The sequence below is a fragment of the Castor canadensis genome, chromosome 6 (assembly GCF_047511655.1).
Source record: "Castor canadensis chromosome 6, mCasCan1.hap1v2, whole genome shotgun sequence".
Classification (NCBI taxonomy): Eukaryota; Metazoa; Chordata; class Mammalia; order Rodentia; family Castoridae; genus Castor; species Castor canadensis.
In genome coordinates, this window is record NC_133391.1 from 160,605,839 (window position 1) to 160,632,945 (window position 27,107).

At 33.4% G+C, this 27,107-nt stretch overlaps 1 protein-coding gene across 5 annotated transcripts in view; it reads left to right on the top strand.

Moving 5' to 3' along the window:
- Window positions 1-27,107, top strand: part of Cdh18 (cadherin 18) — a 467,108-nt gene that overhangs the window by 421,955 nt on the left and 18,046 nt on the right. For all 5 annotated transcript variants that reach the window (XM_074077698.1, XM_074077700.1, XM_074077701.1 and 2 more), the window contains 2 exons: window positions 287-408; window positions 10,617-10,734. In XM_074077698.1, the coding sequence (XP_073933799.1) occupies window positions 287-408; window positions 10,617-10,734 (240 nt within the window). The remainder of the gene's footprint in view (window positions 1-286; window positions 409-10,616; window positions 10,735-27,107) is intronic.

Below are 27,107 nucleotides of genomic sequence, written 5' to 3' on the forward strand. Positions count from 1 at the left end.
TCTGACAGACAACTTTTTCCCACTTCAGTTCCTAAATAGCATGTAATTCCTTGGTATTGAAAAAAATATCACTTTAGTATTCATGTCAAGCCTTGGTGTTCAGTTTTTATTTTTCTATAAGTTAATGAGTTCTAGCAAAGAGGGCCTTCATGCAGTTGTCTTTTGCTAAAAGTCCTGCTGTAGCATACAGTGCTAGTGACAAGCTACAGTATTAAGGAGATTTGTTTTGGACAAATCTTCTAATGTGTGCATGGAAATACTGAATGTATCCTTGTGTGTTTTGCAGACAATCCTGGTTTGCTAAGCTATGTCACAGTGGGTATTAGAGTTCTGGATGTCAATGACAATCCACCCGAACTTGCCAAGGAGTATGATATTGTTGTCTGTGAAAATTCTAAGCCTGGTCAGGTAAGTGAATTGTTTCCTTCCTATCATTTAAATGGAAGAAAAGTAAACAGCTCTATTTCTATCATTCTTAGGTATAAACTCCCAAATTCCCCAGTATAATTTTTAGGTTCAGTCAAGATAATTGTGTAAGGCTTTATTTTAAGTAACAAATAGGTTTTTATGAGAATCATGGAAAATAAAATTTCCCTGTATCCCAAATGTAATTCAGAACAATGAATTTATTTATGCATGAGACATTCATCATGCCAATAAAATTATATTTAATGCCATAGGTACAGCACTGAATTAAGTAGAGGATAATTGAATTTATTTGTCCTAATGAAGTTCACAGACTGTATTTGAGAGGAGGGACTGTCTGGCTTCAGTTTGGGGATCTAAGGGAATCACAGAAGTGATGATGAAAGATTCTGGTACTAAAATGCATTTAAGTATTAACAATGTGAAGAGTTTGTATGTATTAATGAGGTATGGAGACAGAATGTTTGCACACAGGACATGATATACCATACGATGTATCATTGCATCCAGTTGAAAGAACATGGTACTTCAAACAGAAAGCTAATATGGCCGAGGCACTCAGGACAAGTGACACGCTAGAAGGGAATATATATTCAACTTCTATGTTGTATAAGAAAATAGCCAAAAAACATATCTTGAAATAAAATGGTTATTATTTCACAGTTTGTGTAGGTAGGACACTTACGTATGGGTTAGCTGGATCTTCTCAGGATCTTACAAAACTGCAATCAAAGTGTCATGGAGGGCTTTATTCTCACTCTAGGTTTGGGGATCTCTTTCAATATCATATTATTGTCGTCACCATTAACTTTCTTTCAGCTGGTTACCTGAGAGTTTCAGGAATTTTCTTAGTTACTGACGGCTCCCCACAGTTCTGAGATACTACCCATAATGGCTTACCATATGGACTTCTCCAACATAATCACCTAATTCACCAACTAAGAAACAAGTCAGTCACTAGCAAGATGGTCTCATGCAATGTAATCACCTGTGTTTACTGACACATAAGTATTTTCTTGGTCAGAACAAGACACAGAGTATATACCCTTAAGGAGAAGGGATTAAAGGAAAATGTGAAATCCAGGAGTATAGCTGAAAGTCTGTTTGTTGCAGATAGATCCAGAGAGGTAGAAAGTTGAGAGTCCAGCTATATTAGAAGGATTTTTTTACTGTTTTAGGTAAATCAGGTTGACTATATCACCAAAAATTACTTTTAATCTTTTTGACACTTGTGGAGAGTCTATAGTCTCAAAAACCAATCCTTCGTGTATTTGTGCAGTAGAGTTAATCAATAGTGGATTGTTAAAATAGTTGCCATGAAATTATGTGTGTGTGTGCATGTGTGTGTGTTTCTTTAATCAGGCAGCACTCAAAATCACAAAAGGCATATCAGAGATCTTGTTGCTACAGCATGAATAACAAGTATATATCAAACAAGGAAGCAAAGTAGAGAAATCTCCTGATTGGTTATGGCTAGGCATGGATTTGCCTTACCTGGATATGGTCTTACCAATTAGCTTCCTATTTTTGGCTGAGTCTTAGCTCTTTGTGATTGCTTAAAACCCAGGTGATTATATTTCATAAAACACAATTTATGAAAAAAACTCTTTTAAATATTCAAGTAATAGATTTAGATTTAAAAACACAGTAATTGAAGATGGTAGTTTAATTGTTTATTACAACAGCAGATTAAGCATAGTTTAAGAGAATATAGTGAAGTGAAAACATAAGTGGGCAATATGTATGGAACACCTTTGCTTAACATATATTATTCAGTTCTCAGAGGCAAATGAGAGAGTAATTTGAATGTGATCATGACTTGGTAATTTTTTCACTGCAGTGGCTCATGCCTATAATCCCAGTTACTTGGAAGAGTGAGATTAGGAGGATCATGGCTTGAGGCCAACCTGGGCAGAATGTTAGTGAGATCCCATCTTAACCAATAAAAGTTGTATGTGGTGGTTTGCACTTCCCATCCAGAAGCATAAATAGGAGGATTTGCTCCAGGCTCTTCTTGGAATAAATGTTAGACCTTATTTGCAAAAAGCTAAACAAATAGGGCTAAGGGGTGGCTTGAGTTGCCCATCAAGTGCAAAGCCCTGAGTTCAAACCCCCATATCATCAAAATGCAAGAAGGACCTGTTTTACCTTCCTGTCCTTCAATTTTTTAAGGATATATTGATAGTTCAAGGAGATTTCACTTTTGTATTTAGACATGTGCATATCCTGCTTTAATCCCAATTATTTACTCTTTATCTCTCTGGTGCAGACATAAGGAAGGGGTGAAGGAGGGTGAATATGACGGATATATTTTTATTTACGTATGAGAGTAGAATAATGAAGTCTGTTGAAATTGCTCTAAGAAGAGAGGGAGGGGGATTGGGGAACTAAGGAGGTAATAAATCTAAGATATATTATAAGTATGTATGTAAATGTTACAGTGCATCTCCTGTACAACTATTGTACGCTAATAAAAAATAAAACAAAATTTCAGAAGAGATAAATATTTTTCCAATCTAATGGAAAACATCAAAAGAAACACTCAAGTACTTGGAAAAAAAATAAGCACAATCAATCTGCATAAAATGGTAGGTTTACAATCTCAGAAAATTAAAAACAGCAAGAGAAAAAGAAAGACATAATACCTTTGGAAAAAATTCCAAGTTGTAAGGAGATATTCAATTTGATGTCAAAAGTCTCCATCTGTACCAGGAAACACCTGTCAATTTGACTTTAATTAAATAAAAAAAAAATCCTCATAGAAAGAACCTGTTACTAGGACAAAAAATGCAGGTTACAGAAGTTAAGAAAGCGTTAAAGAATGTGAGAAAATATTTTCAAGTCATATGCCTGAAAAAGTATTAGTATCTAGATAATACAACATATATTTGGGGGGCTGGTAGTGTCTCAAGAAGTAGAAAAAGTGGGAGGCTCTGAGTTCAGCCCCCAGTACTGAAAAAAAGCACACGCAAACTACACATTTTCGAAACTCAGCGTTTAAAAAATGTGAATGGAAAGTTGACAAAAGGGATGAAACATTTCCCCAAAGATGATGCCCTGGTAGGAAATTAGAACATATAAAGTTGTTTAACATTATTGGCTATTAGTTAAATACAACTTAAAGTGATCATGAGCACTCTAAATACCTATGAGAGGATCACATCTTCACCAACACCAGTGAGATATGGAGAAATTGGTTTACTTGTAATGGCTAGTGAGAGTAAGATATGGTATTCCTGCTCTAAAATACATTTTAGCAGATTTGACAGAGCCTAAAAATGCTATTACCACATAGCTCAGCAACTGCACGCTGGGGCATTTTCCTCATGGGATGTGAAATCTTTAGTTCATACAGCAAACCGTACATACGGATTTAAAGCAGTCTGACTCAGACCCAGAGGAATGAACTCAGAAGCCCTTCAATGGGTGAATGGAAAAACTAACTGTAGTAAGTTTGTAACCCAGAATACCATCACCAATGAAAAGGCCTCATTATTTTTCTCTATTACATTAAAGCACAGAAAGCATTTCAAAATTTTTATGAGAAAAAAATCCATTGGAAGTGAAGGAATTTGTTTCAATATAACCTGATTCCACAAATAATTGAAAATAATAATTAGTAAGAAATATTTACATGGGATTACATTGCAAATATATCATCAAAGTCTGATTAATGAGAAATTCATCATTTTAAATTTATGTAATAACAAAACAATAATGAAAATTGAAAGCATAAGCACTCATTTTAAACAAAATAGAGAAAAATTTAATCTCAATTAATCATTAAAAAAGTAAAACTCAGTTATGAGCAGAAATCAATGACATGGAAGTAAGACAAAAGAAAATATTAAAGCAAAACACCATAGTTATTCGAAATACAGAGAAGCTCCTGATAGCAAAAAGAAAGAGAAGAAATAAAGGACATTAAGAAAAATAGAGGAGAAATCACCACAGACGTTACAGATAACCAAAGCTGATAGTACAACAGAAGAAATCATCTTATGCTAAGATTTGAAAAGTTAAATATAATGCATATGCTTTTAGAAAAACAATTATCACACTAACACAGAATGCATCAAATATATAATAAATTCCAGAAAACTCTGAGAAAATTATTATAGCAATTGAAATAGTTCAAGAAATCTAAAAAGGGGACCTATTTTTCCCAATTTTATGATGACATATAACATTTGTATCAAAATCTGACAGGTGAATTGCCTATAGCTATTCTTTTTCATGACCATGTATATAATATCACAATTAGTACATTTGATAAAATACAACATCTATTTTTAGTTATATAATAGCAATAATAATAACAGTGACATACATATATTTATATAGGTAACACATATTAATATATAATATACATATAAGTATAAAAAGCTACTGTTTTACTACAATGGATATTTATTTTGTTGACTTATAAGACTCTCAGTTCTAAAAATTAGTAAATTGAAAATTTTACACATGATCTGCATATACATAATCAAGTATGAGCTAATTTTTGCATCAAACATATTTACACATTTTCTGATTCATGATAATTTTGAAGTTATATAAACTTTTTTAAAGCTCTGAGGTCATTTCAGTTTTCAAGGATATAGCATGTTCTCTGTGCATCACACACTGATAGCCAGATTCCTGCAAATAGGAGCAAATAGTACCCAGCTTTAACTAAGTCTTGTGTCACTTTATGTTTTTCTTTGTATATGAACAAAAGTTGCCAAATTTTAAATACTGGCTCAGTTTTCTGGCCCATGACTTCTAATTTTCTCATGTTCATCCCACACACTTCTTGGACACCTGAAGTTTCACTTAGTCATTATCCCTGGCGCATGCTTCCTTTTCCATGTACACTGGTAGTCTAGGTCCTCTGTCTTACTTCTTAAAACTTAAGCTCTTAGCATTTCTAAGACAATTGTATGTGACAATGACAAGTTCTCTAAAAGAAAGATAATTTTCAGAATTTAAGGACCTTCTTAAACCTGAAATTGTATTAGTATATGAACAGAAAAGTTTCAATTTCCTTTAAATGTGGGTTACCTTATTGTCATTGCATGATAAGCCATTAAAATTTCTTCAAAAAGGTTGTATCTATGATAAACTGCTTATTTCTTTGCTAAATCTCATCAATCATTTATATAATAAACTTATTTCAAAACTATTATTTAAATAGATTTAACTATTCCATGTCTGCATGCATGCTTTTACATATATTTGTCACTGATTTTAAGAAAACTATCAGAAAAATAAGCACACTTCAGTTCTAATGCATTTTGATTAAGTGTTGTGGTTACTTTTATTTTTTAAAGACATAGCCATAATTTTTGTCTTTAACATTTCATGATTTTACATGTCACTAGAATAATTGGACTCTTTATGTTGGTTCCTTAGTATGTTTCTGTTGCTTTCACTAACTGAACTTAAACGTTAAGGGAAGAAAAATAATCTTTAAGTATTGTTTGAAGTATCCATCTATAAACAAATTACCTAAGCATTAGCTCTTTATGATGAACTCACTACAGAAGGACATGGTTTAGCTCTTTCTATGGTTTAATTTTACAGTCTTTGATTCTTTAGACCTGATGTTAAGAGTGTTTCTGGAGAAATTGCATGTGTCTTTATGAAGAGTTGAAACAACAAATTCTATTTAAACTTTGACTACAGAAATAAGTTTTAAAGTGTGTTTGTTTTGCCTGGATCCAAAGACAGTTCCTCTTTCTCTGGCAAATTGATTTGAGACTTGTGGATATTTCTCTTATGGAAATGGTGTATCTAAATATATCAGTATGTTGCTATGGCAAAGAGATTGGTCTTTTATAAAAGTTTAACCACATGTAACATCAGAATTTAGATCAATTCAAGCAGCAATGCAAACAACAGTATAGTTCTCTGATCTGAAAAAAAAAAAGAATTAGTTAAGTACCTGTGTGAAAACAATATTATAAAGAAAGTCATGAGTGCATGAAATTTGTTGTCAGTTTCCAAACTAAAGTGAATTCAAAAGACTGCATCAACTAAGATCCTTGAATGGCAGTGCTTTCACTTACTCATATTCAATTCCCTCTCTCCTTTTCACTTTCATTGGAAGTGGACTCAGAAAACACTATATTAAACATCCTTTATTAAATAACTCTAACGTCATCCCATCACATACATTTCATTATCCATACATGTTTTTATGAGAAAGTTAACTGGGCCAATAGAGATTTTATGATGTATCAAAGATCCAGTTCATTCTATTGACAAAAGCTGAGATTATTATCAAATAGTTTTATTTTATGTAGATCCTATTTAAGTTTGCATAACTGAGAAAATACATTGATGAATTTAAATAAGACATTATGCCTTCTATAAAACTTCCTTTTTAATTAAAACTATAAGACTAGTTCACTTACTTACTAGAATACCAGGAAGCCTGGGAGTATATCTCAGTTGTAATAGCATGCCAAAGGTTCACTATTGAGAATGAAAAAACAAAAAGAAATTTCCAAATAGAACATCTGAATTTGTATAAATTTGTGACAGGTTTCTTACCTTAATACTCCATCAATCAGTAACAGACTGTAGGAAATAAATTTTAAAAAGGAGAAACATTGGTTTTTGGATATCATCAAAACATTTCTTAGTGTTTATTTATTAATAACAACTATTAATTTGATTTTCAAGCTTTGATCTTGAAAGCAAACCAAAAATGTGACTATCTGTTAGATCTTTCAAAATAATTAAGCAGATTATGCATTAATTAGATCCTGGATATATGATAGAGAACACTCTGTTGCAATTAGAAAATCGGATGGAATTGTTATGGATTTCACCTTTTCAACCAATTCTGCAAATAGAAAGCACAGGCAACACACTGTATATAAATCATAACTATAGAACAAATATCAAGGATAGAGGACTGGCAGTTTTCTAGCTATCTGTCTGAAGTTTAAAATCTTCTAAAATTCACAAACTTGTTTGCTTCTCATGTATATTTTATAGTAAAAGTCTGAAATAATAACAAATGCAAATGTTACTTCTTAATGAAAGGAAAACTGTGATTTATAAAACAGAAGAATAGAATATACTATGTAAGACTAAGGGAGTATCTCAGGATTCATCATCAGTATCTTTAGTTTGGAAACATTTATCAGAATACTATGAATAAAGTTTCATGCATAGATGCTTGATCATCAATTTCACATGGTCACTTTTAAGCAAAATGTAATAATCAACTCCTCATGTGAAATATGAATGACAATGGGAGTTTTCTCTTTCAAAAAACAAATTTGCCATAAATGATCTCCCTATTAGGGTCAGAAATTAAATAACCTATATAGAAATGTAAAGGATGCTTTAGGAAAGATTGTAAGAAAATAGTAAGCAGAGTATCATATGAATTACAGTAGAATTTACCAAAAGGAATAAGTTCAGGTTTTAAAAATATTAAAAAATAATTAACATCATTTGTAAGCTAACTTTTGAATGTATAGGAAAGAAAAAAATAACTCCCATTGAAGTGAAAACAGGAAACATAAAACAGATCTAAATTGACTGTCTTCTGCCAGTCACTCTAAAATTAAATTCTGGAATAAAAATTGACCTTGCAAATATATCATAATCTTATCAAATATTATGGAGAAATGGGGATTGCAAACTAGAGAATCACAATGAATGCAGAGTAAGAGAATAAAAAAATGCTTGTTTTTTATACAAAAGATGATGGAAAGCTGTGTGTGTGTGTGTGTGTGTGTGTGTGTGTGTGTGTGTATGCGTGTACCTGTGTGCATCAGTAAGTGTGATCTGTGGTGGGAGGTGGGTGGGAGGTGGGGGAAGCGGAATGTTTAATTTAAATACATAAATTTATCTAACCCTGGAAACAAACTTGAAAATAAGGCATTGTTTATTTTTTAATTACATGAAAAAGTGACATGTGAAAAAACGTAAGTATATTCCTTACTGACACAGTACTCTAAACTTTTTTTTTTCAGTGGTGTTGCTAGGGTTTGTACTCAGGGTCTCAACCTTTCTAGGCAGGTGCTCTACCACTTGAGCCACTCCACCAGCCCTGCATTGTGTTGGGTATTTTCGAGAGAGGGTCTCATGAACTATTTGCAAGTGACTGGTTTTGAACCTGATCTTGATCTCTGACTCCCAAATAACTAGGATTGCAGGTGTGAGCCAGCACTCTACTCTGAACTATTGAAGCCCATCATGCACTTGAGAAAATGATCAGAGTGCTTTTGATTATCCAACAGTGCATTCTAGCCAAAACAAAGGGTAAAAGCTCTATCCACAGAGTAGTTGTACTTTAAACGGAAGAAGAAGACAAACAATAATCAATATGAGATGTTCAGCCCAAACATAAATATTGTGGAGGAAAATAATGTAGAGAAGAATGTTAGAGACTTCTCCAGAGACACAGGGCTGGGGAAGCCCTAGTCGTTCTTGCTAAGTGCACTGATAGCCAAGATGGGAAGTGAGTGGGAGGACAAAGGCATGTTGGGCTCTTCTGTATCCTGAAACACTTTCTTCACTGGCACTACCTGACACATGTACTTTTCTGGTCTTAATTCCCTCTGTGTTCTCATCCTCGGTATTTGTTTTACATTCTGTCTCCCAGACCAACTAATGGTCTGAGTACATAGGGATAAATGTGATAACTTCAGATGAACTATTTCTCTTATAAAATAAACCTGGGTGAAATTGGGTAAAATATTCTTAGAAATTATATTTCTTTTTTATAATGGAAACTATATCTCATAAACAGAACATTTCTTTATGACTCTTTTTCTGTTTTAAAATTTGCTAAGGGATGCCAATAAAAGGTATATAAATGTTTAGGATACTAGTTCTGTTTTTTCTTCTTTGTTTTTTGTCTTTTTCCTCCTTTTTTTGTTTTTGTTTTGTTTTTTGAGACAGAGTTTTGCTATGAAGTCCAAGCTGGCCTCAAACTCATATGATCCTCCTGTCTAAGTTTCCCAAGTGCTGGGATTACAGTTGTGTACTGCCACACCCAACTTCTAGGATACTCTTTTTTCTATTGACAAACATTAAATTGTGTAATCTATGGGACTTCATCATGGCATTTATATACACGCATATAATGTGCTTTGACCATCGTCACACTCTTACTCTTTCTCATCTGTCCCATTCCTTCCCTCTTTTCCCTTCTACCTCCTGAGTGATCCCACTTTTACTTGCTTTGTTTTTTTTTTTAATTGTGTGGAGTTTTTGTTTTGCTTTCTTGTAGCTTCCACAAATGTGAAAAAACCTGTGATTTTTGTCTTTGTAGAACTTAATTATTTAAGTGAACACAGTGATCTCCAGTTCTGTCTATTTTCCATAGGATACTAATTTTTGAAAGAGGAAAATATGCTTTTGCTTGTCTGTTTGACTATATATTCTTTAAGACTGCAAATGTCATAGCTATTAGAATTTGTGTTTTGCCCTTGGGTTCTGAGAAATATGTTATTTACATATCATAATTTACTATGTTCCTTAATATGCATTAAGTCCAGAGTTTAGAATTGTTTTCCATGACACTGGAGAGGAAAGATTATCAATAAATCACCCTTGGCTCTGAGTTAGCCCTGCCAATATTACCTGGAATCCTTGTGAGGTTCAGATTTCTCATCTGTAAGATTAGGGGCTGACCATGATCTCAAAGTCCTCTTGAAATATTAGGAAATAAAAAGGCTACCCTATTTTTACATTTATTGACAAAGACTACCACACACAGCAAGACTGTTCTACTTGAGCACTGAGGTTTTAATTTTTGTGCAAATGATGCTTTATGTTTCCTCAAATGGATGTTCAAATAGAATCTTACAAATAATTGGCCCAAGGTATTGTGAGTGATAAAAAAAATTGAAATTATTTGTATCCTGGTAGAAAATAAAGTACCTATGCTTGTAAATTGTACCATAACATTTTTCCTGAAGTCTAGTACAATGGAGAACAAGTAAACCAACACTTTTCCAACACTAAAGTTGGAAAAGATATCTTCCAAAGTAATTTCATTTTAATAATTAAAATGATACAGTATAATTAAAATCAAGAAAATTAGCAAATTCAATTTAACTTTTTTTAACTTACAGTGAAAATGATAGCAAAGTTTATTAGTAAAGGAATACACTTTCCGTAGTTTAATAATATAACAATGACTAAATTTAAATATTTCATATTTGTCTTTTATTTAGGTTATTCATACCATCAGTGCTACTGATAAAGATGATTTTGCCAATGGACCAAGATTTAACTTCTTTCTTGACGAGCATCTGCCTATGAACCCAAACTTCACCCTTAAGGACAATGAAGGTGAACTTGTATACATATATATATATATATATATTTTTTTTTTTATGGCTATAGTTTCTGCTTTGACCTGATATGGAACAGGCTTGATTAGTTTTACTTTATTCTTGTACAACCACAACAGCTTGCAAATCGGCATTCTAAGTCAATTTGATGTTAATGTGTCATGATCTTTGACTAGCTTGTATTTAAAATTGAGCCATATGTACAAATAACATTCTTTGAATTTACTCAGAAGCATTCTTTTAAATCAGCAATGCACATGTAATATGCTCCTGGGCAAATTTGAAGAGAAATTTTATCTGACAAACATGTTTTTGAGCACCGCTGCAACTGCTAGGAGGCAAAAAAATATTCAAATTAGGAAAAATGAAAAATATGTCCTGCAGAGAGTCATGAAAGGAAATGCAATGTCTGAAATCATCTTATATTAGCAAGCATTTCAAAATGTGTTGTGCAAATTGTATTTCCTCTTGCTTTTGCTAACATTTTCCAAAATAAGGGTAGAAAACATGAATAATTGTAGAATATTGTGGAAGATTTAAAGATTCTTTTCAGTTAACATATATTATGTGGAGGGGGAAAAGAACCTGATAATTTAGTAGCTGTGGAAGTTTCACCATTATTTAGATGCCCTATTTGTTATATTTCTTAGTATTTTATGTATCATTTTTTATGCTTTTGGGAACTGTTAAGTCTTTCACTACGCTCAATTTTCAGATTAACATACTTTTCTCCTCCAAACTGTGTTTGGATATGCTACTATTTGGGTGGAACACTTGCCACAGAATACTGTGGAGGAAGTAATACATGTATTTTGAGTAAACATTTGAACCCCTCTCTCACTTCTGGCTTCTGGAAAACACATTTTCTCATTATCCTATGTCTTTAAATTACTGGAACCAGGATAATAATGTGTGCATACAGCCAAGATTAATATGAGCTTATAAAATTAACTCTATCATTTTAAGTACCTGTATGGTCTTCTGTACTAATTTCTATTTATTAATATGTATATTTGTATGCTTGTTTATGACAAATTCCATCTGGAATTTATTCATTTGATAGATGAGATTATATTAAAATTCTTAATTAGTTGATTGGCAATATTACCAGTCCTGAAGCTCACATTTAAGTTATTTAACCCAAAGTATATACACATAATTTTTAAAGGATGTATAAATAAATATATATATATGTATGTGTGTATATAAATACATATATATGTATAATTTTTTTCTTCTTCATTTTGTCCTCACTTCTTTTTTAAATCAGGTTAAACATCAAATTGTGAGAAGCCTGTGGACAGTTCTTTGTAGCAAAGACATGATACTGTATTTCTAGAAATATTTTGCAACTTCTAAGAGTTGAAGAAATTATAACAACAAAAATAATTTATCTTGAGTAGAAAAAACAGCAGTTGTATTAGTGCATAGTTGAAAACATGCTTAAGTAAAAAATCTTTTTTGTGCAACAAAAGTTCAGCTCTTTTACCTTCTGAGTTTTGTTTTTTACATACATTAATCATGACCAGAAATACTAATTTTGTAGTCTTGGGAGTATTAACGATATATAAAGGTGTTAGAATCGGATTGGCTTTTGTTCCCAAACAAGGTAATTAAAGATAATAGTGTAAAAAGATGAAATTAAAATTCCTGTTCTACTGGACCCTGGGTGCTTAAGGCATTGAATTATATGAATTAGTAGACATTTACATTTCCCCAGAATATAAAAGAAAAAAGCATAAATGCAAAAATCAAAGCTTTTATCTTTCTGTGTCTACTGCTTGCATGAAAGGGCATGTTCAGGACAAGAAAGGGAACTAGTCATAACCTGTGAGCCCGCACACATGAGCAGGAAACCTAGTACAGTGATGTCTCCAAACTGCTACATGACAAGGAATGTATGCAGAAGAACAAGTACTTTCAGAGAGAGAGAGAGATGCATGTTGTTGTATATGGTAAGCCTGAAACCCAGAATTCTTTTAAAAAATAGTGAATAAACTAAGAAATGTCAGAAAAGAAACTCATTCTGAAAATACAAAAACATATGAATGAAGAAATAAAATTCTTTAAAGATGTCTGACATTCTCAAAATTAAAAATAGAAATCAATAGCATCTTTATAAAAAAGCTCTGAAATTTCATCAGATGAAATGAGATACTAAATGAAAACCAATTTAAATGATTTAAACCATTTATCAAAATAAAACTAGATTTTACATACATTGAAAATTATACAGAATTCTATAACTGTAAAGAAACTTAGTGAAATATACAATTATATATCTGGAAATTATAATTTTAATTAAATATACACATATATTTGTATATTATATATATCAGTTATTTATGAAACTATATTTAATTATATACAAAGAAACTTTATGGGGCTCATGGAGAGGCTCAATTGATAGAGCACCTACCTAACAATTGCAAGGTCCTGAGTTCAAACCTCAGTACCACAAAAATAAACCTCCACAAATCTATGTAAATATTTATAAAATTAAATATATGATTGAAAGTGGTACATATCAAACCAGAAGTGTGGTTAAGGGGGTAGATGTAAGGAGAAATAGAGTAGTGAAGTGTTTCAGTGTCATTTTTTCTTACTTTTAAAATGTGAATCAATACAAGCGTTGAATAATAGTAGGTTACAAAGTATGAGTGATAATATTTTCTCTTAACTTATACCAGTGAAGTAGCTTACTAAAATAAGTTTAGCACAAAGCAAGAACTTATCCATTAAACTAGTGTTGTTTTAAACTACTTAGTCATTTTCTCTGAAAAGTGATGATCTCAAGACCCATTTCTTGTACTCAAAGACAACCACTGTGAAAGAGCAGTCACACATTGAAATCAGCATGGTGTATAATACTGGCAAATAAGATGTATGTCTGTCCTGGAAAAAGAAGTTAAGAATAATTGTTAGAAAGAGAGTGAAAATTAAACTAAGCAAAAAATTAAATAAGAAAAAAAGTTTTCCTTTGTATTTAACAACAAAATAGGGGAATGGTTAAAAGGGTTAGGCACAAAGTTAACAAGTGGAAGTGCCTGAGTGAAGAATATCAGAGCTAGATCAAACTTTGGAAAATCGAGATACTTTCTACCTTAGGAAACAAAGGACATTTGTTTACTGTGTAGTTTAATGAGGATGGTAACTCTCTCTAAGTTAATTTTGAGCGTATTTGCTTGGAATTTGTTATAAATGATTCAAAATTCCCCAGTTTAAGCTTTCACACAAACTCACTGAGTCATCATCATTCCTATTGGCCTTATAAGGGGACTGATTTGAATGAGAGTCCATGAGATTGCCTTTTAGGAGTGGGGGAGCAGAACTGGGGTTTTGAATTCAAGGCTTCATGCTTGCTAAGAAAACAAGCTAGAAACCTGCTAGGAAACTACAGTGGTTGTTTGTTTTGTTTTTTTCTTTATTTTTAGATAGGATCTCAAGCTTTATGCCTGCATCAGTCTTGGACCATAATCTTCTTACCTCCACTTCTCAAGTAGCTAGGATTATAGACTTAAGCTACTGCTTCTGGCTTGTTCTTTGAGATAAGGTCCCCCTAAATTTTTGCTCAGAGAGACCTTGAACTGTGATCCCCCTCTTATTTCTGCCTCCCACTTAGATGGGTTTCCTGGAATGCTAGTGCTCCCTGTTACTTGCTCTGATTACATAAGTGAAAATTCCTTTTCTTTGACCCAAGAGCATTGTGCCTCCTTCCAGCTTACGTACATTATGGAATATTGACTTATTTGAGAACGTAAGTGTGAGAAAATCTCAGCACAGGTCTTTCACATTTATTAGCCCATCATTGAGCTAAATCCTACTAGAAATTATTATAAAAGAACCCACTTATTATTATTTATATGTCTGCATATTCAAGTCATCTCAGAGTTAATGGCTTAGTAGTATTTGTACTTAGAATTATGTAAGGTAAGTAATTTCCTCATACCATCATTAGAGGTCTTCCCTCATCTCTATCACGATAGGATTTCCCTATTTAGTATCAAGAGCTACTTGGTTAATATCCAGATTTAAAACAATAGTCCATGTTTTTTCCAGATCTTGTTCCACTTCATTAGCTCTTTCTGCACATCTTCTTCCCTTATTAACTTGCAATCTGCTAGTTTATCTGAATATTGAAACGCAAATATCTTCTTGAATATTCTATCACACTTATACAAAAAATATTTGGGGCCCAGTTTTTACTTCTCACTGTGACATAGACTAGGAATAGCATGGAGCTAAGGAGGAGCAGGAGTCCTGCTTTCTAAGTCAAAGAAAGACAATGTGGTCTAAGCACTCATTGCTTTGGGTGATAGCCATTTTCCCTTTTATAGACATATATCAGTGGTGAAATTCTTTTCCTTTTACAATCATCATTTTACAATCAATATCATTCTGGGGAAACACATGATAAGATTTTGTTTGTTCAATTGATTTTTGTTTATTTGTTTTCTTTGTGGGAACCAGAGAAAGTAGAGATGGGGTGGGGCACATGACCTTGTTCGTGATGTGTCTAATCACATATTTGTGAATATCATGCATAGCTTGGAAACGTATATGCCCTAATCTGCTGCGTGCTGCTATAACAGAGAATGCTAGATCAGGCGATTATAGAGTATAGAAATCAGTTTTTTCACAATTCTGGAGGTCATCACAAGTGAAGGATCATTTGTTCATTGGTCTCTGTTTCTAAAAGGGAGCCTCGAACATTGCATCTTATGAAAAGGAGGAACACTGTTCCCCATATGGCAGAAGAACAAAGTAGAAAAATCCCACTCCCCAAATAAGGAATGGATCCATTCACCTCTCATGAGACTCTACCTCACAACACTGTTTTATTGTTGATTAAGTTTCCAACACCTGCATTTTGGAGAGGCAAAAAGCAGTCAGGCCACATTAGAAAAGGTTCAAATGATAATATATTTCTACAGATAGTATTCACCATATCCTCTGATAAGCAATTACTTTAATTCAGTATGAGTCTGACCTGTATGGATTCATTTGATCCCTGTTCCTTGAACAGAACTCTCCAGGACTTGTTACTGAGAGTCTGCAGTAACAAGATCAAGTCTGGTCCTTAACTTGAATCATTATCTGTTCAAAGTCAAGATAGGAGCAATAAGGTCTTCTTAGACTTCTAAGCTTTTCAGCTTAGAGTTTTAGCTTTCTGCTAAATTTCCAACTTAACTTTTGATTTAACAAGTGTCTTTAAGGGAAATCAGCCATCTTTAAGGAAAATCAGCCACATCTTTAGGTGTGTGTCCTCATTTGCAATTTGATCACAGGCCCAGAAAACTCCAAAAAGGTCTTCTGGTTTCTCTTTCTCAAGTTTGTAATTTTAGTTTCTTATTTAAGCAAGTGCGGTAGAATAAAATATGCTTTGCAATCAACATTTATCCCACATTTCTCCACATGGTTCCCCTCTTTGAATCTTTTTTTTTTCATACTGAAATAATACTTCATTCACTTTAAGATGCTGTACTATGAGCAATAACAAGTGTTGGCAAGGATTTCGACAAGTTGAAACCATAATACACTGCTGTAAGGAAGAAATATGGTGCAGACACTTTGGGAAATAGTTTGACAATTATTCACAAAGTTAAACATATAGTAACCATATAACCCAGCAACTCCACTCTTAAGTATATAACTAAAAGAATTGAAAATGTGTACACACAAAATTTCACATCAATATTCTCAACAGTATAATTTATAATAACCTAAATGTGGATTCAAATGTATCAACTGGTGAATAGAGAAATGTTATATATCTATAAAATAGAAGATTGTTTCATCATAAAAATGAACAAAGTACTGATAACTGCTGTACCACAGATGAATCTTGAAAACATACTAAGTAAAAGATGCCAGGTATAATAGGTCATATATTGGATGACTACCATTATTCATTTCACCTAAATCCTTATCTTGCCAATTATGCACTTAGCAATATTATTTTGGGGAGTTCCATTTTCTTTCTCATTGGACTTATTTTATTTTATTTTTCCTTTTTCTTTTATTATTCATATGTGCATACAAGGCTTGGTTCATTTCTCCCCCCTGCCCCCACCCCCTCCCTTACCACCCACTCCGTCCCCTCCCTCTCCCCGCTCAATACCCAGCAGAAACTATTTTGCCCTTATTTCTAATTTTGTTGTAGAGAGTGTATAAGCAATAATAGGAAGGAACAAGGGTTTTGCTGGTTGAGATAAGGGTTAATCCCTCTATCCTGATTCAGGAATTCTTTGATTCTACTAAACAGATATTTGCTTACAATTTTTAGGTGCTTTCCCTTTATCATCAATGCCACATTGGCTAAATCTAAACTACTTATTTTACTGTTATATTTACTTTTACCTTGCATTGTTTTCTAAAGTCAGGGTCATTCAGAAATTATCTGCATGTTGGTTGAAGTTCAGGTGAGCAGATTTCAGTGAAAAAACAGCTCAGGTTAGCAGGTATTTGAAAAAGAAGGGATTGTAGTATAAGAACTGCTGCCATTCTTATTCTTCCTCTCCAATCTTTACACTGGAATAATAGATACAACTAAATAAACTTGGCCTAAGGATGGATTCTGAAGGTTACCTACACAAAGACAGACTTTCAGCTTGCAAGAAGATATTTAGCTATCGATTTAAGTCTACCATTATCTCTTACCATTTCAGAGGAATGGTGGAAATCACAGTCAAATGGCTTCTTTAAAAGGAACCAAATGGGACATGGCAAGGGTCAAACAAGTTGAAGACAGAGGATCTTAGTATGTACTGGAGCACACTTTATATTAGAAAAAGAAAAATAATAATGAAGTATTAAAGAAATTACCTCAGTGAAGGAAGATATTTTGGTTTAAGGATTGATAGACCATCAATATATCCCAGAAGAATCCTCTAACTTGACAGGTGATGAAATAATTTTACAAATTTTCAACCATTAAAACTGCTAATAAATAGAATGGAGCCAAAATATTCCTTTGTAAAGTTATAAGGGAAGAGTCAATAAAATGAATTCTCTTCCTTCTTCAGATATCATTCACTTGACAATATGAAAAGGTTATTTTATGATTCTGAACTCAACTGGGCATGGTCCACATCTGCAATCCCAGGACTCAGGAGGCTGAACCAGGAAGATTCAGAGTTCCAGGCAGCCTGGGATACATTGCCAGACCCCATCAAAATACACACACACACACACACACACACACACACACACACACACACAAATAACTATTAGGAATAATAAGAGTCCATTAGCAAAACTATATGGAGGTACTACAATCAAATCAAATTAAATTAAGATAAAATAAATACATTTAAAGGTGAATAAAAATTTTAAATATTTCAACATATGATTAAACATTGACCAGAAACAATGAATTGAGTATAGAGTATAATCACATATCAAATAGTGATGATGATGTTATAATAGTATCTAGAATTCTCCTTAGAAATACCTATTAAATATACTTTGAATATGTTCAATAAGAATGTACTTATTTATTGGATCTAATTAAAAATAAAGGGAAATACTTTACACACACACAGAGCCCTCTCCCCTGCAGCTGACATTTCACAGTGGTTGCTCAGCCGGCACCACCCAGATCGCACAGCTTTACTATTCAGGACCACTATTCTCTTCCCTCCTGGAAACAGTGTTTTTCCTGTAAGAGAAATTCTGCAGTCAGCTCTTAAGGTAACACTGTTTTTCTCCTGCTACTTATTTTCCAATTGCATTGTATACTCTTTGAAGGTGTAAGGTGGTGACATATACTGTCCAGAATCCAAGGAATTAAGGCACACATCCTCTTCTCAAGGGGCTTGCCATTTACTTAGGGAAACAAGGATTAGAAGAATTGTAACTTGTAATTGGAGACAGTGAGATGTGAGTAACTTTAGTGGTCACTAAAGATCTCTACTGAAATGTGATTTGACTTTAAAGGACAGACTCCATTTCACCAGAGTGAATCAGAGAATAAATACTTTTCAGTTAGGTGGGGGATGAAGACAGCACAAAAAATGAGAGCTGTATCATCACTTATTGGCTAGACATATCTATGACGGGAAATGTGGCAAAGCAGATTCTTAGTGACTATTAAATACTGTGCTGTAGTTGTAACCCAAAGTTAATAAAATAAATAAAACAATCTGTCAATCATCATTTAGGTGATTTAGTACCAAACTGCAATGGATAGAAAAATTTCTGCTAAACAGGAATCCCCAATGTTTATTTAGAAATTGATTGCCCCCAAACTTGTTAAATAATAATGACTTTAATTTGAAGAATAAATAAGTAGAAGATTTGTCGTGCGATATATAGTCAAATAAATATTGTGAATATTTTTGCTTAATAATGACCTCATTTGTATCATAAACTAATATACTGGTAGTCATATAATTTTGTTTAAAATTAAAAACTAAAGTTCAAAAGGTAATTTTAAATTTGTAGCAGCCAAAATATAAAATATTTACTGACTAAAATGCACTTTTTTGCTTCTATTAGATTCTTTTTCAGATGTAATTTTTTTATTGTTATCATTGTTGTGCTGGGTGGGGGTACATGTGGCATTTACAAAATTCTCACAGTGTGTCAAATATATCATATTTGAATTTACCTCCTCCACTGCTCTCTTTCATTCTCTCTCTCCTGATTCCTGAAACAGTTTCAACAGGTATCATTTTTGCATTTCTAATTTTTTTTATTCTAGCACCAAAAATTTCCATTGTATAATTTCAACTTCTTGATATCTGTAGCAAATAAACTAGACATGATGTCACACAATGAATTTAGGATTAAGCCAGTGTTCTGGGCATAGATTAACATTTTCCAAGTATTTTTAAAAATGTAAGTGCGACCTAATCCCCTAATATAAAGTTATCATCAATCTACCATTGTAATTCTTTTCTGTCTCACAATTTTCATGCTCTCTCTTGAGGGACTAGGCTTTATTTAATGCAAGGAGACTTAACAGACTAATTCCTAGGCTTAATTCTAACTACAAGGTACATATGTAAATCCCACAGCTTTTATCAGGGGAAGAGATCACCAATAACTGTGTGTGCACTTTGGTTTTTGTGAGTTTTCAGGGTTCTTAATCACATTTATGGATTTCAAATTTGAAAATCCTTAAAAAAATTTTGTGCTACTTTGCAATCCAAAATATCTGCTATAAATATCTGTTTCCTTATTCTTCTATTTGATAAGCATTTCCAATTTTGTAGTCATATTCTTTAATAATAAACACAAATAGCACATTTTTTTTAAAGCAGTCAAAATGCATGCATTGAAAATTGTCATTTTAATCATATTTAGCAGAAGAGTCTCTACACTGTTTATTTGGTTTTCTATAATGATAAAATGCCTGAGAGAATCAGCTTAGAGGAAGAAGAGATGATTTTGGCTCATCATTCAGAGGTTTCAGTCGATGGTCACTTGGCCTCATTGCTTTGACCCAGTGGTGAGGCATACTGCTGGGAAGCAAAGAGAGAAAAGGAAAGGCTCTAATACCCCTGCAAGGGCACACCCCCAAGTAGCCTAAAATATTCAAAAAGGACCAAGTTCCTAAAAACTCTACTACTTCCCAGTAGCTCCACAGGCTGGTGACCAAGCCTTTAACACACTGCCTTCATTAAGGGACTCTTTAAAATCAAATTATAATCTGTCCTTTTGACTTTGTTATAATTTTGAACATTTTGCTTTTGCCTTCATTATTTTCATCTTTTCATTGCAATATTAATTTCTTCTTCTAAAACTGAATGTCCTAATATTTCTTAAGTTCCTTTGTGATTTTTTAGCAAGTGTTTTTGGAGGAGAATTTAAAGTTGTTGAAAGGACACTTAACTTTAAGCTTACATCACATAAAGGTTGTGATGGGACATTTTCAATGTTGAATATGAAGCTGTTAAAAATGACTTCGGGAGCACCTGTCTTCCTTCCTTTTTTTGTCAAACATCACGGTATATTAGGAGTAAAATACAGGTATTTAATTTGACACACATTAGAAATCATGGAAGTATTTTTAATGTTTATTTTATAGTTATTTAGCATTGTCAGATTTGTAGCAGTCAGTATTCCCATACTTTATTATTTCTGTTCTTCAAACAAGAACTCACAGCTGGTGTTGCAATGTGCTTAATTTCTCTACAGAGTATACCATTTAAAATTCTGTTTTTATCCACAGAGTTTCAAGAGAACATTTAGTGATTTCTCCTATTCCTAAACACAATGTGCACACATCATCCCCTGTGAGCTAAGAATCAAGCCTCAAAACTCCTCTAATGGATGTGGGTGCAAATGTGTCCTGCTGAGCCTCTTTTCTCCTGTCAATGAGGAGGCTGGCATACATTGTTTTTATTTTACTGTGGCTGTCCTTTCTCCTCCCAGTCAAGACTCAGAGTCTTCAGTTACTAACATTTATACTGCTTCATTTGACATTTGTGATGTCCTCTTTCCGAAGGTAGAAACTCAAAGCTTGACTAGTGAGAAAAACAGTCTGTTAACAGTTTTGACCCTAAAAGAGTTTAGTGTGAATCCAGCCATTAGGATTTGTTTTAGTAGATCTTTTACTTTAGATAGAAGAATGTACTTTTGTCTCTCTCTGAGTGTGTCAAACACTGTTGGTTTATTTTCTGTTATTATTTTTGCATATAAATGCTTTCCTGCCATTTCTGGATTTGCCAAAGCACACTGGTTTTTACCTATTATGCACCCCTTACAATGACAGCGAAAGGAGGCCTGACTCATTCACTACTGAAGAATAAAAACAGAACATCACAATTAAAAACACTGATTTTACTGCTCCATGTCCCTTTGCTCTACCCTCCTTTGGTGAAGATGTAGTTTCTACTTTTTTACCTTAATTCTTTCCTGTCTAAGACACAATGTTACAGGAGTCACTGACCCCACCTTCTGTGTTAATGTGGGTAAATCTTTCAACAATTGTAAAAATAGAAGTAAGTTTTCCTAAAACCCTCTACTTGCAGGCCTCTTCAGGAATTTTAAATGCAGTGATTCCAAACATAGTTTCTTTTGCTTTGGCTCATAATATTCCTGCTTAAAAAGAATATTCTTCTCTAAAAGGTAAATTATAATAGAGGGTTTCCCTTGGAGTGCTTATTTCTATTTTTTAATACTACTTGTATATCTCTACTTCTGCAATTATATTTTTGTCATATGTTTATGAATTATTTTGTGTTTTGGGTTGGACTTTTATTTTGTAAAAATATTTTTTCTTATTGCCCTCTCCTCTTAAATAAACACTTATGAAAATTCATGTGTTATTCATGAGCAGATTTTCTGATATTCTTCAAGACTTAAATTTTTATCTCAAAATGTATTTATATTTAATTTTTAGTCTCTGATATACAGAGTCTTGTATATGCAGGCTACCATATAACATTTGCATGTAATTAATGGCAAAAGAGGTTAGAACAGTTTCAAATGTAGTTTTGAAATTATAAACAATTATAGTTTACTTACAGAAAAAGATACGGTTTTCTTGTTGAGACTGAGAAAACAGACTGCAAAGAAAATTGCAAAAGAGACTTAAAAGAGCTTCATCTGATGAACAAGAAATATGAATGAGTAGATTTCTAACCTCCTTTGAGACCAGAGCGTGAGTTTTTCTATATGCTGCTTGGAGTAAAATAAGTGGCTATAACTATTTTCCATCATTATTTATGAATCCCAAAGCAGAAAGCTTAGACAATGAATGGTTGTGTTTGTGCAGAATTTGAAGATTCTCAAGAAGGAGTGTAACAGATGGTCAAAGGGTGTACGTGTCATGTTTGGTATGTCCGAACATACTGACGTGTTGGATCACACATTTGTGGCTTGGCAGCCAGACAAGTGAGGCCACAAGATGTTTACAAACTGAATTGAACAAGCAGAACTCAGAGTCTGAAAATTGGTACTAGTGTCCTTCTGGGATTGCCCGAAGGGAGGTATGGAGATAAGAGAGAAGGAGTAAGACTGCAATAAAGAGGATAAGGAGATCATGCAGCTGAAGTTCTATAAGTTATATTAGTTCATTTGGATGTAATTTTGTAAGGCATGTCAACATAATAGAAACTGAGACAGAAGATAGGTTCCTGCAGAATGTGGTAAAAAAATTATTTTTTATCAAGTAACTATTATGTGAAAGGAGCTTTGCGGGAAACCAAAAAAGCATTGTTTTCTGCATAGGCACAATTACAAGTTAAATTATAAATGGGTCTTATCATTGTTGCATGACTACAACAGTGAAAACCAATATGAAATCATACCTATTTATCTGTCTGATGGAAGTAAGAGGCTCTATTTCCAAGACCTTTTTCACATAAATGAAAAACAAAAGTTTTGTCTAGTTAGAGATCCTCAGCTAAGGATCTCAAATGTTTCTGCTGTTCTGATAGGCTTGGAAATACTGTTTTTCATGGTCTGCTAGGCTATGCTTGAGATAAAACATGTTTTTCAGCTTGCATTATTAAATAAGGGATTCATTGAAATGGCAGGGAGTTTCTAGGTATCTAATTAGTCAATTTCACCGAATACATAATTTTGCTACTTTCTAAGATATGAGGTAATTTTACTTAAAAATGGGTTTCTATTTGCCATGAAGAATATATTATAAATGTGCCTTACTTAAACTCACTGTACTACAATTTAATAAAAGTAGTGCATAGATTTAAATCCACCAGCAAGACCTTTCAAAATATGAACAAAAATAATGGAATACATAACATGCCAGCTCAATAAAATTATATCTGAACTCCAGAAGCAAGGCATAACTTGTTTTCTGTAGAAATCCAGAGTAGAAGAGTAACTATCTATTCATACCTATATTTTACTATATTAGTGAACTATCCCTGTAGAATTATCATTTATAAAATATCCCTAGAATTCTTATGCCTGTAAAAATAAAACCGTTATATTTATTATTATAATAGTTTATCTTAACACGGCTTAAATTTTTTTTCTGTCCTTTATTCATATGTGCATACATTGTTTGGGCCATTTCTTCCCTCTATGCCCCCACCCCCCTCTCTTCCCCTTACCCCCTCACTTTCAGGCAGAATCTGTTCTGCCCTCATCTCTAGTTTTGTTGAAGTGAGAGTATAAACAATAATAAAAAGACAAAGCATTTTTGCTGGTTGAGATAAGGATAGCTATACAGGGAGATTCCTAGCATTGCTTCCATGTGTAAATGTGTTGCATTCTAAGTTGATTCATCTCTAACTGACCTTTTCTCTAGTTCCTGATCCCCTTCTTATATTGACCTTTGTTGCTTTAAAGTTCCTGTGTTAGTTCCTCTGCAGTGAGGACCCCAAATACTGTCATGTTTTTTGGGTTTCTTACCTATCCCCATAGCTCCTGAGTATGCTCTCACCTTATCATGTGAGCCAAGTCCAATCACATTGCTGTATTTGCCCTAGATCTAAGTACGCATATGAGGGAGAACATACAGTCTTTGGTCTTCTTAGCCTGGCTAACCTAGCTCAGAATGATGTTCTCCAGTTCCATACATTTACTTGTGAACGATAAGAGTCCACTCTTCTTTATGACTGAGTAGAATTCCATTATGTATAAGTACCACATTTTCTTAATCCATTCATCAGTAGTGGGGCATCTTGCTGTTTCCATAACTTGGCTATTGTGAATAGTGCTGCAAAAAACACAGGTGTGCAAGTGCCTCTGGAGTAACCTGTGTCACATTCTTTTGGGTATATCCCCAGGAGTGGAATTGCTGGATCATATACACCTTAAATTTTTAATTCTTTTTTTTTTTGATGAAATTGGGGTTTAAACTCAAGCGTTTGCACTTGCAAAACATGCTCTCTACCACTTGAACCTGGCCTCTAGTCCATTTTTCTCTGTTTATTTGGTGATGGGGGTCTCTCAGACTATTAGCCTGTGCTGACCTTGAACCGTGATTCTCCTAATTTCAGCTTTCCAAGTAGCTAGAATTATAAGCATGAGCCACTAGCTCCCCGATTTTTTATAGTGTCTACATTAATCAGATATTACACAGATGTATGGCAATCTCCCTACTTCTTCCTATAGATTTGCATATTCTTTCATGTTTACTGCACAAAATAATGGGTTACCTTTATGATGTTCTCTTTTACAATGTACTTTGAGCATTCTGACATCCTGTCTTCCCTCTCTTTCCAACTCCTCTTCTCACTAGTCCCCTATCCCCCAAATGGTCCCCTTCCTATTTTTCATGTCTTAGTTTTTCTTCAATACAGATTCTACATAAGAGAGACAATGGAATTTTATTTTCTGAGTCTGGCTTATTTCACTTAACCTGAAGATCTTCATGTTTACCTATGCTGATTCTATAACTTTGTTATTGTGAATAATGTACCTGGGTGTGCAGGTGTATGATTTTGATTCTTTTGTTTATACATCCAGGAGAGAAAGAAGAGGATCATATGATACTTTCACAAGACCTCCATAATTATTTCCATAGTGACTGAAATAGTTTGCATTCCCACCAAAGTGAAATAAGAGTTCATTTTCTCAACATGTAGGCAGAATTGTGTGTGTGTGTGTGTGTGTGTGTGCGTGTGCTTCATATGGAACACAGGGTCTTGTGTGTTTTGAGATAGTTCTACCGCTTGAGATATGCCCCTTTTGAGATAGGTCGTCACAGGTACCTTTGTCCATGTTGGCCTTGAACTTGTGATCCTCCTGTCTTCACCTCTTAAGTACCAGGTATTACAGATGTGCACCACCTCACCTGAATTTTTCTTTGTTTTTGTAGTAGTAGTCATTGAGACTGAGGTGAAATGGAATCTCAATGAGGGTTTGATTTGCATTTCACTTATGGCTAGGGATGTTGAACTTTCATATGTATTCTTATGTATTTGTTCTCCATTTAAACTACTTTCTGTTTCTTTTCAATACTGGGGTTCAAACTCAGAGCCTACACCTTGAGCTACTCCACTAGCCCTTTTTTGTGAAGGTTTTTTTTTTGACATAGTGTCACACAAACTATTTCCCCAGCTTAGTTTTGAACCATGATCCTCCTGGTCTCTATCTTCTGAGTAGCTAGGATTACAGGTGTGAGCCACTGATGCCTGGCATTATATTTCTTTTAAGAACTGTCTATTAAACTCATTTGCCCATTTGTGTATTTTTCTGCTTTTAGTTTTTTCAGTAATTCATATATTCTTGATCTAAATCTCTTCTCAAATGAATAGCTGGAAAGAATCTTCTACTCTGTACATTATCTCTTCACTATGGTAATTGTTATTTTTGCTGGGAAGAAGCTTTTTAATTTGATGCAATTCATTGATCAGTTTTTCCTATTATTTCCTGAGTTGTTGGAGTTCAACTTCAAAAGTTGTTGAGTATGCCTGAATCTTGACCAGGAAGTAGCGAAGAGGTCTGGTACAAAGGAACAATTGTGGGTTGCAATACACATGTGCATAGACACAATGCTAGGAATCTCTGTATAACTGTCTTTATCTCAAACTAGCAAAAATGATATGTCTTTCTTGTTTAACAAAAAAGATCCTTTATTCATTTTGAATTGAGTTTTGTATATGGTGAAAGGTAGGTATCTACTTTCAGTCTTCTACATGTGGATGTCCAATTTTCCAAGCATCATTTTTTCAAGGGCCATTTGTTTCTCCACCATATGTTTTTGGCATCTTTCTTGAAAATCAAATCAATTTAGCTGGGTGGCTTGTTTCTGGGTCCTCTATTCTATTCCATTTTTCACATGTCTATTTTTGTGTTTATATCTTGCTGTTTTGGTTACTATGGCTCTATAGTAAATTTTGAAGTCAGATACAGTTATATCTCCAGCATTGATCATTTTGCTCATTGTTTCCTGGTGAATTTCATGATTGATTTTTCTAATTCTGTGAGGAGTGTCATTGGAATTTTGAAGGGGATTGTATTGAATCTATATATCACTTTTGGTAGTATAGCCATTTCCACAATATTAATTCTGCCAGTACATATACATGGAAGGCTTGTGAATCTTCCATTGTCTTCTTCAATTTCTAACTTCAGTGTTTTATAATTTTCACTGTGGAGTTCATTCACCTATTTGGTTAGGTTTATCTCTACATATTTTATTATTTTTGAGAATATTGTGAATGAGGTTGTTTTACTGATTTCTTGTCCAGTATGATCATTATTGGTATATAGAAAAGCTAAGGATTTTGACTTATTAAGTTTGTATCCTGTTGCTTTGCCGAAACTCTCAGACCTATGAAGTTTCTGGTGGAGTTACAAGGATCTTTTAAATATAAGATCATATGTTTTGCAAATGGAATAATTTGATTTGTTCATTTCTATTTGCATTCTCTTAAATTTCTTTCTCATTTAATTTCTCTTGCTAATATTTCAAGCAATATATTGCATAAGAGTGTAGAGAAT